General features: G+C 41.2%; 2 gene segments (V, D, J or C); both read right to left on the bottom strand.

Annotated features, from left to right (window-relative positions):
* Positions 1-1,621: 1,621 nt before the first annotated feature.
* On the bottom strand, positions 1,622-2,783 carry LOC122705707. The segment is given in 2 exon segments: positions 1,622-2,003; positions 2,701-2,783. Coding segments are annotated over 2 exon segments (465 nt in total).
* A 4,845-nt stretch (positions 2,784-7,628) lies between these two features.
* LOC122705706 lies at positions 7,629-8,224 on the bottom strand. The segment is given in 2 exon segments: positions 7,629-7,963; positions 8,132-8,224. Coding segments are annotated over 2 exon segments (399 nt in total).
* Positions 8,225-10,550: the final 2,326 nt, after the last annotated feature.

Raw genomic sequence — 10,550 nt, 5'->3', positions numbered from 1 at the left:
AAACTATATTATAGAAATTGAGCTATTTCATGCTAGAGGTGTTAATGCAGAATGAGTATTAGCACAAAGTTTGTGGCATATTAAACATTTTAGAAAGTAAATGAGAGTACATTGATTCCAATAATAAATCTAAAATAAATTTATTCATTAAATGGTATAAAACTGTGTTCAAACAGATATTCAAAAAGAGGACTACCACAGAGAAATTTCACCACCTTCCTCATTCCAAGTAATGTCGGTAATATATAAATACAATAAATATTTATTGAACAAATTGATCTGTGGAAAATTCTTAAAGAGATGGGAATACCAGACCACCTGACCCACCTCTTGAGAAACTGTTCGCAGGTCAAGAAACAACAGTTAGAACTGGATATGGAACAACAGACTGGTTCCAAATCGGGAAAGGAGTACGTCAAGGCTATATATTGTCACCCTGCTTATTTAACTTATATGCAGAGTACATCATGAGAAATGCTGGGCTGGATCAAGCACAAGCTGGAATCAAGATTGCTTGGAGAAATATCAGTAACCTCAGATACCCAGATGACACCACCCTTATGGCAGAAAGTGAAGCATTAAAGAGCCTCTTGAGGAAGTTGAAAGAAGAGAGTGAAAAAGTTGGCTTAAAGCTAAACATTCTGAAAACTAAGATCATGGCATCTGGTCCCATCACTCCATGGCAAATAGATGGGGGAACAGTGGAAACAGTGACAGACTTTATTTTGGGGAGCTCCAAAATCAATGCAGATGGTGACTGCAGCCGTGAAATTCGAGGACACTTATTCCTTGGAAGAAAAGTTATGACCAACCTAGACAGCATATTAAAAGGCAGAGACATTACTCTGCCAACAATGGTCCATCTAGTCAAGGCTATGGTTTTTCCAGTAGTCATGTAGGGATGTGAGAGTTGGACTATAAATAAAGCTGAGTTCCGAAGAATTGATGCTTTTGAACAGTGGTGTTGGAGAAGACTCTTGAGGGTCTCTTGAACTGCAAGGAGATCCAACCAGTCCATCCTAAAGGAAACTGGTCCTGAATATTCACTGGAAGGACTGATGTTGAAGCTGAAACACCAACACTTTGGCCACCTGATTGGAAGAATTGACTCATTGGAAAAGAGCCTGATTCTGGGAAAGACTGAAGGTGGGAGAAGAAGGGGACAACAGAAGATGAGATGGTTGGATGGCATCACCAACTCAATGGACACCAGTTTGAGTAGACTCCAGGAGTTGGTGATAGACAGGGAGGCCTGGTGTGCTGCAGTCCATGGGATTGCAAAGAGTCGGACATGGGTGAGCAACTGAACTGAACTGATCTGAAAGACCAATAATTCACACATATTTTTAACTGATTTTTAATTCAAACATTTCTGAATGTCCTTAGTCAATTCTTCTAGTTTTATCTAATCACCATACGGTAAAGATTTTGGTGGTTATATTTGTCTTTGATAAGAAATTTAAATCCAAATTTTCAGGGACAAGAATGTTTTTGATGAGTGATAGCTCTAGACATGGTCTATGAACCTAGAGAAATACTTCCTTAGAGTGAGTGTTTCCCCTCTAAACCTACACCTGTGCTGCCGCAGTGCTAACCACTTCCTGTCTGTGAAGGCAATTCCCTACCCTGGTCCTACCGCAGGTGGGTGTATCATTAGAACTCTGGGTTTTGGTGCAGGTCCCTCCTGCACGCCTCTCACTGTGGGCTCCCTCAGTGCACAGAAATACACTGCAGAGTCCTCCAGCTGTGAGGCTGAGATGGTAAGTTTGATGAATTTGCTTGCCTCCTGGAAATGCAATGAGCAGCGACCTTCTGTGGCATTTTGCTTGTTATGAGAGTCCTGGCGAATGAGGAAGGCCATCACCCCACTGTTGGGCTTCTTGTACCAGAACAGACTGTAAGCTGTACCACTGGTGTGGTATGTGCAATCCAGGGTTACAGTTTCTTTCTCCTGCACTGACATTGGTGGTTGGTCTTGAGTTACTTTCTGGGCAATACTGGATCTTAGAGGGAAAAAGCAGACAGAAGTAGACTGCAGCCATGAAATTAAAAAGCACTTGCTCCTTGGAAGGAAAGCTATGAATGACCTAGACACTGTATTAAAAAACAGAGACATCACTTTCCCAACAAAGATCTGTATAGTCAAAGCTATGGGTTTTCCAATAGTCATGTATGAATGTGAGAGTTGGACCAGAAAGGAGGCTGAGTGTTAAAGAATTGATGCTTTCAAATTGTGGTGCTGGAGCAGACTCTTGAGAGTCCCTTGGACTTCAAGGAGATCAAACTATTCAATCCTAAAGGAAATCAACCCTGGATATTCACTGAAAGGACTGATGCTGAAACTGAAGCTCCAATCCTTTGGCCACCTGAGGCAAAGAGCGGACATATTGGAAAAGACCCTGATGCTGGGAAAGATTGAAGAGAAAAGAAGGGTGCAGCAGAAGATGGGATGATTAGATAGTATCACTGACTCAATGGACGTGAGTTTGAGCAAACTCCAGGAGATAGAGAGAAACAGGGGAACCTGGCGTTCTGCAGTCCATGGGGTTGCAAAGAGTCAGACACAACTTAGCTACTGAACAAAAACAATAGAGATTTAGGAATAAGTGGTGTAGAATAAAGAAATTCTACTTTACACTCGGATAGGCTTCCTTCCCAGGGTACCCTTAAGACTGCCTGTTCCCTTGGTCCTTAGGTCACAGTGGAGGCACAATCCCATCAGGACCACCCTTACCTAAACACAGTGAAGCCATGACCACCTTCAGAAGGCTGGAGAGAAGCATGTTTCAGCTCTTCCACTGGAAGGAAAATGTCTTCTTCTTCAGTGTCAAGGCTTTGCAAGGTGAGGTAAGCCTGACAGGGTGAGGGAAGAACTGCTGGGTATGTGCTGCTGCTTCCCCACAACAGGAAACAGGGGTTAGTTGATGTAGCAAGTTGAGTAGCAAGTTGATGTAGTTAGTTGAGTAGCAAGTTGATGTGGGTTACATCAACTTCTCTATAAACCAAGTGAGAGTCCTACTCACATCAAACTTCCTTTTGTATTAACCAGCTCTTCGACTGGTAGCAATTACATCTTAAAATAAACACAAGCTACATTTAATATTGCAAGGAAGACCCCCCCCCCCACACACACACACAATGCTGTGTTGGGTCATTGTTTCTGTGAAGGAAATGAGTGAGTAGCTCTAATTTAAAACTATTATCTGCAATGTATTATGGAAATAATATATGACACACTAACCATGCATCCTCATATCTGTGTTCTGTTCTTCCACCTAAGGTAGAAATAAATCACTTTATGGTAAGAAGACAAAGCACTTTAGCTCTTTTATTCTGCCTGAGTTCAGTTCAGTTCAATAGCTTAGTCATGTCCGACTCTGCGACCCCATGAATCGCAGCACGCCAGGCCTCCCTGTCCATCACCAACTCCCGGAGTTTACTCAAACTTATGTCCATCAAGTCTGTGATACCATCCAGCCATCTCATCCTCTCTCGTCCCCTTCTCCTCCTGCCCCAATTCCCTCCCAGCATCAGGGTCTTTTCCAATGAGTCAACTCTTTGCATGAGGTGGCCAAAGTATTGGAGTTTCAGCTTCAACATCAGTCCTTCCAGTGAACACCCAGGACTGATCTCCTTTAGGATGGACTGGTTGGATCTCCTTGCAGTCTAAGAGACTCTCAAGAGTCTTCTCCAACACCACAGCTCAAAAGCATCAATTCTTCAGCACTCAGTTTTCTTCATAGTCCAACTCTCACATCCACACATGACCATTGGAAAAACCATAGCCTTGACTAGACAGACCTTTTATGGCAAAGTAATCTCTCTGCTTTTTAATATGCTATCTAGGTTGGTCATAACTTTCCTTCCAAGGAGTTAGCATATTTTAATTTCATGGCTGAAATCACCATCTGCAGTGATTTTGGAGCCCCAAAAAATAAAGCCAGCCACTATTTCCACTGTTTGCCCATGTATTTCCCATGAAGTGATGGGACCAGATTCCGTGACCTTAGTTTTCTGAATGTTGAGCTTTAAGCCAACTTTTTCACTCTCCTCTTTCACTTTCATCAAGAGGCTTTTTAGTTCCTCTTCACTTTCTGCCTATTGTTTCAATAATGCTTCTCCTCACTGTCAATATTTTCAGTTGCCCATCTTGGGGCCAAAGCAGGAAAATCTAATCACCCTTTGCTAAAGAGCTTAGGCTGAGGTTGCAGAGATTGACTCCTGTCACAGAAATCCCCTTTTACTTTCTACTAATTTTGACAGTCCAGCTCTGTTCATGAAAGCCAGATTAGATACCTTAGTTTTGTCATTAGGTTATCAAGCCTTTGAAATTATATTCATCCCATTAACTCAACTGGGACCATAAACAAGCCATACCAAACTGTTATATATCCTGTATGCCCAGCTCTAAAGGAAATACATAGCAGGTGATCTCATACACCTCCATAAGACAGCGAACCATAAGATCACCACTGATTCCACCCCCAACCCTACACCTGTGCTACCACAGCCCTAACCACTTCCTGTCTGTGATAAATCTTTGTTTGTATATGAATACGACAGGAAAGCCATGCCTAGGGATATGACTCAACACCATGGCAAACAACAAAGACCCACTGCCTATCACAGCCTATTTCTTGATACATTAGCCAAAACTTATCTTCCCCTGATAGCTCAGTTGGTAAAGAATCCACCTGCAATGCAGGAGACCCCAGTTAGATTCCTGGGTTGGGAAGATCCACTATAGAAGGGATAGACTACCCACTCCAGTATTCTTGGGCTTCCCCTGTGGCTCAGCTGGTAAAGAATCTGCCTGCAATGCGGGAGACCTGGGTTCGATCCCTGGGTTGGGAAGATCCCTTGGAGAAGGGAAAGGTTACCCACTCCAGTATTCTGGCCTAGAGAAATCCATGGACAGTATAGTCCATGGGGTCGCAAAGGGTCAGACATGACTGAGTGACTTTCACTTCACTGTTCACTTCACTTCTTCCTGTCACAGTAATGACAGCCTCAGCGAAATTGTTTGAAGCATCTTTAGATCTTGCAGTGGAATCTCCATTAAGTTTAATGGAACTACATACAGTAGGAATTGTTCTCTAATTTAAAAACACCCAACTTTTTTCTAACAACTGGTTGACTAAATATGAAATATCATTAATTTCTCTTCATATTATTTAAGTCTTTTAAACTTTTCAATTAAAGGATCTCATGACTGTATTCTGTTACTCAAAGTACATCCACACCCGGAACAATTCTTTTGACAGTCTCACATCAAACCCTGAATTTATAATTTTTTTAATTTTTGAGATGAGTTAGGTATGGGTGGGGGCGGGGGGTGCTTCCCTTGTAGCTCAGCTGGTAAAGAATCCGCCTGCAATGCAGGAGACCCCAGTTCAATTCCTGGGTTGGGAAGATGCCCTGGAGAAGGGATAGGCTACCCACTCCAGTATTCATGGGCTTTCCTGGTGGTTCAGTCAATAAAGAATCTTCCTCCAATGCAGGAAATCTGGATTCGATCCCTAGGTTGGAAAGATCCCCTTTAGGAGGGCATGACAACCCTCTCCAATATTCTTGCCTGGAGAATCCCCGTGGACAGAGGAGCCTGGGTGGGCTATGGTCCGCGGGGTCAAGAAGAGTCAGACACAACTGATCGACTAAGCACAGCACAGCACAGGAATCAGCCAGTTTGTCTTCACAAAAGGGGAACACGGGGCGTTCTGGGGAGCAGCGGAGCTGTTCTGTGTCAGGATCTCGTGATGGCTACTTGATCTCCACAATGGATTAAAATTCAAAATAAACAGAAACATAAATCAAAAATAGTCTATTTTTTCTATGTAATTACTTAGGAATTAAGATTTCAAATACTGAATTCAAAATAGCAAAATAGGAATCTTCTACCATCTTTTCACCCCGCCAAAAACACCAATTTTCACAGTCATACTCCAAGGGAGCTCTGAGAAGTCCAGAAATCCAGCAGGGAAGTTCCAGCACACCGTCTGACGTCAGACACACTACAGAGGGTTAGGGGAACAATTTCCCATTACCTTCATCACCCCTCCCCTCACAGCACACAGCTGGGCTCCAGGCGAAACATTCTTGACCTGCGATGTCTCCCCAGAGGAAAGTGAGAGCCTGTGAGTGAGCATCTGCTCTCCAGCTTTGGGAGAACCTACAGAGAAGACTCTCCCCTTTCTCTCCTCACCCAGAACACTTAGGTGTGGTGCTCAGCTGGGGAGTGGGGAGCACCGAGAATGGCAGCCAGATCTCCAGGAGGGCAGTAAAGTGGACAAGTTTCCTACTACCAGGGCACTGGCTCCCTCAGGACTGCCCACCTGTCACCGGGGATGCCTTGCCTGCCAATCATCAAAAGTGGCCCAGGGGTACCAGCCATCACACAACGTCTGACTCAAACACCACCCCACCCTGTCGCTGCTCCAGGGGCGCAAAGAGCAGCCAGAGTGAGGCTCTGCAGATGCCTCGTGAGCATGGGCAGTGGCGGCCGCACCCTGCTGGCCTGGAGGAAACAAGACAGATGTGAGCAGCCAGCCTCCCCCTAAGGAAAGGAAGAAACATGGAGGCTATCAACACTCAGACTGGCCTCCTAGCATCAAGAGAAGGCCATTAAGTTCGCAGTAAACTGTCCATAGACAGGAGAAAGCAAATACACCATTTGATTTGCAATCATTTGAACATGACATTTTCAAATCACTTTCTATCTTACTTTTCCTCAAATACACAAAAAATATATTCTGTTACTGGGCACTAAAGGAAAACACATGTCACATTTTCTCAATAAGAAAGTGGTCAATGCACATAAAAGGGATGTCAAACAATGTAAAATGGTAATTTATTAATATTTCTCATAAAGATATTTCAAAAGCTGATGTTTGGGAACAAGACAGTGAAATGAGGAATGCTCAGTTCAATATTTAATATTAAGTGGAAAAAGATACTAATTAAGATAGGAATTTATAAAAAGAGTAAACTGAATATTAGCAACATTGTGTAATCATAGAATTGTCAATATCATATTAATTATATAAAGCATTTTCTTATATTTGGCATGCAATTTGTATAATCAGAAAAATATGCTGTTTTCAAAGCACAATATTTTAAAAACCCATTCATAATAAGGCTTGTAATATGGATAACAGGGGGAGTATTTGTAGAAGAGGAGTCAGAATAGCAAAATGTAAAGTCGGTCTTACAATTTCAAAATAAATCAGTAAATTACTAACTCTCTTCAAGAATTCAGTAAGCAACAGGTATCCAACAACATGTTCTAACCCTTTCTAGCTACCCTTGAGCCTAATATTCTTATCCAGCACTTTTTATGGCTTCCCTGATAGCTCAGTGGGTAAAGAATCTGCCTGCAATTAGGAGACCTGGGTTCGATTCCTGGGTGGGGAAAATCCCCTGGAGAAGGGAAAGGCTAACCATTCCAGTATTCTGGCCTGGAGAATTCCATGGACTATATCCATGGCATAGCAAAGAGTTGGACACGACTAAATGACTTTCACTTTCTTTCACATGCTTTTTATGACTAGCACATCAGTTTCCACCTGCAGACAAACAATATAACATTTGTCATATTTGAAGGTTGCACCAAAGGAAAGGGGCTGCCCCAGTCACAGGTTTGAGTACAGATAGTGGATGCCTGGGAAGCACTGTGTGCTTGCTGCACAGAAGTAGACAGCTGAGTCTCCAGCTTCAGTGGTTGCGATGTGCAGGGAGAGATGTTTGGTCGTCGTATTCAATAAAACAGTCAGTCTCTGGTCTTCCTCTTTGTCCTTATTTGAACGAATAGCTATAAGGAGCTGGGGACCTTTTCCAGGTTCTTGCTTATACCAAGGGAAATACTCTGAGTTACCATCTGTATAAGTGCAGGTGATAACAGAGCTGTTTCCCTCCTGGACACTCAGGGTAGAAGGACTCTGCTCCACCTCGTTTCCCAGGCTGACACCTATGAAGAAAGCAGAAGTCAGAAAAAGGAAAAAGGTTGTCAGATTATTTAGCTCTAGAGTTTACTTTTCCTTTTCTACAATAACTAGAAGAAACCTGAATAAAGCCAGTCTCAGTGTCTAATGAATATCTACCAATACACTCTATTTCCCTTAAACCCTCAACTCACAGTCCAGCTGCAGCCACAAGAATGTGATTAAAGTTCCAATGGGTGTCTTCATTGTTTTTCCCATTTAGGATCAATTGTGGACCTGCAGTCTCGGCCAGGAGAGCTGCTTCTGTTACCAAGTAATCCCTTCTTTTCTCTAGTGGTTTCGTTCATTGTCTACCCAGCCAATAAGAAAAAGGCTCTGCTTTGGCCCCAAGCCTACCTATCCATTCAGAATCTATTCAAATGAACCTGCCACATGTTCTGATCAGCAGAGGTGCACTACCATCTGGTGGTTACATCTCCAACTACTGAACTCTCTGGTTAAATGTCCTTCTCATACCTGTGCCTATGAGGGACTCTGATGCATAAAAACAGCATAGATCAAACAAATTATATTTTAGATTGAAAATTTAAATGCACAGTAAGAATGTAGAGATCAAGATTTACACCTCTGCACACAACTGAGTCATTTTTAGTAAGTTAGAAGGAGGTAGATGCTGTTGCTCTTTATCCAATGATGAGCCTGATATTAGTTTTGAAATTAGAAAAGCACCAAGATTCACTCTTAAACATAAAAATGTAAAACTTTCCTTTTCAGCCTGTATACCATGCTCTTATGTCTATTATGGGGAGAAAAGTCTTTCTAAAAGGACCATGTAAGCCAAAGAAGGGTATAAGAGAAAAAAAGATCATTTGATATTCCAAATGCCTATTATCTTAGATTGTGTTCCTCTAAGCTGGTCTTGCCTGTTAACTGTGACTACAGTTAACAATACTGTACTTCTCATTTGAGGGTGGCTAGGAGTGCAGACCTTAAATATACTCACCATAATAACAACAAGACAAAAACCCTGGTAATTATGTGCAGTGAAACATGTGTTCACTAACCTTTTCAGTGTTATCACTTCAAAATATATACATATATCAAATCATTATATTAGACACCTTAAACTCACACATCTCTTAAAGCAGTGAATGACTCAGAGCCTTAGTAGGATGAGTATGAGTCAGTTCTACTGGCATGCTTCTGCTGCCTTGGCCATCACTGGCTCAGAGTCTATATTCTATTATTTTTCTTCCAAACTCCCCTAGAATGTTCTTTCCCCAAGACACTGACATTGACATTTCCCCAATAAAATGTTCCTTCTCCTAAGACATTTCCCCTTAACTTCTGTGAGTTTCCAGAACTATCTTCCTCTGCCAAAACCACTTTAATTACTTGGAATTTTCTGGTTACCTCTGTGAGAATAAATCTAAGAAAGCCTCAATATTGCCTGTGTCTTCTAGAGAAATAGTGGAAATAGAAGATTGACCCTAAAGAACCTGTTGTAAGAAACGGTCTCTGGGCAACCAAGACTACTTCATTTCCAGAGGTAGAAATGCCTCTCCTGTGATTTGGATTCTCTGGTCCTGTGGATTACAAAGAATAAATTTAACCTCTGTTCCATATCTCATATCTTTAAAAATTTACACAGCTATGGTGAAGAATATCTACTCAATATATAAACACGTATATTTATTTAAATGTGCTGGTTTTATGTGTGTTAAACTTCTTGCATTGCAGGCAGATTATTTACCATCTGAGCCACCAGGGAAGCCCAGGTAATACACAAAGTTTGGAACAATTTTTTATGTGATGTTCTTAATTCATCAAAGACTCCTTCTTCGTCTAGTCTGTAACACAAGCTTTAATTCTTCCTTACACTTCTCACCTTCTGACATTTTGTTGACATCACTATGTGCTGTGATCGCCTCATCTATTCTCTTTGTGTTTGCAGGTTTATACCCTTTCTGATTTCTTCATTATCTTAGTGATAAATGTGTATTATTAATCTACTATGTTTATACAAATTTCAGAGAAAATATTTTATTGCACAGCATTTTGTATTGTTTAAAGTATACTTTGACATGCATTTTATTTCTAGAACTTTAAAAATAAAATTTGCATTTAAACCAATCTAATAAAAGACTAACTAGATTTAAACCAACAGTTCATAACAAAAATGTATTAATGTTATGACTATAGCTCATTCACAAAGCCTACAAATACAGCCTTTGAAAAAAGTAGAAGAAAATATTTTCATGAAGGTGGAAGGATGAAGCAAAGAAAACTACTTTAGAAGCAGCAGGCATTTCAAGGGCAATAATATTTTTAGTCATTCTTACCATAATAGCCACTGCAGAACCAGAAAACATATGTTGTTCACGTCTGTGCTTAAAACTTTTTCCCAAGCAGCAAAAGTACTCCTAGTTTGCCAATAAACTGATGTTAATTAAATAGGATTGCACTAATATTTGCAAAGACCAGCAGTATATTTGCAGGGCAATACAGAGATTGATTGCTTTATTATTCTTTTCAATACACCACCTTCTCTTACTTCCTTATCTCTCACAGTTTCAAGATTATGACAAAATACTCAATATTTTGCAATACTCT

Source organism: Cervus elaphus, chromosome 12, assembly GCF_910594005.1.
Source record: "Cervus elaphus chromosome 12, mCerEla1.1, whole genome shotgun sequence".
NCBI lineage: Eukaryota > Metazoa > Chordata > Mammalia > Artiodactyla > Cervidae > Cervus > Cervus elaphus.
The sequence above is the reverse complement of the archived record's forward strand: the minus strand, read 5'-3'. Positions and strand labels throughout refer to the sequence as shown.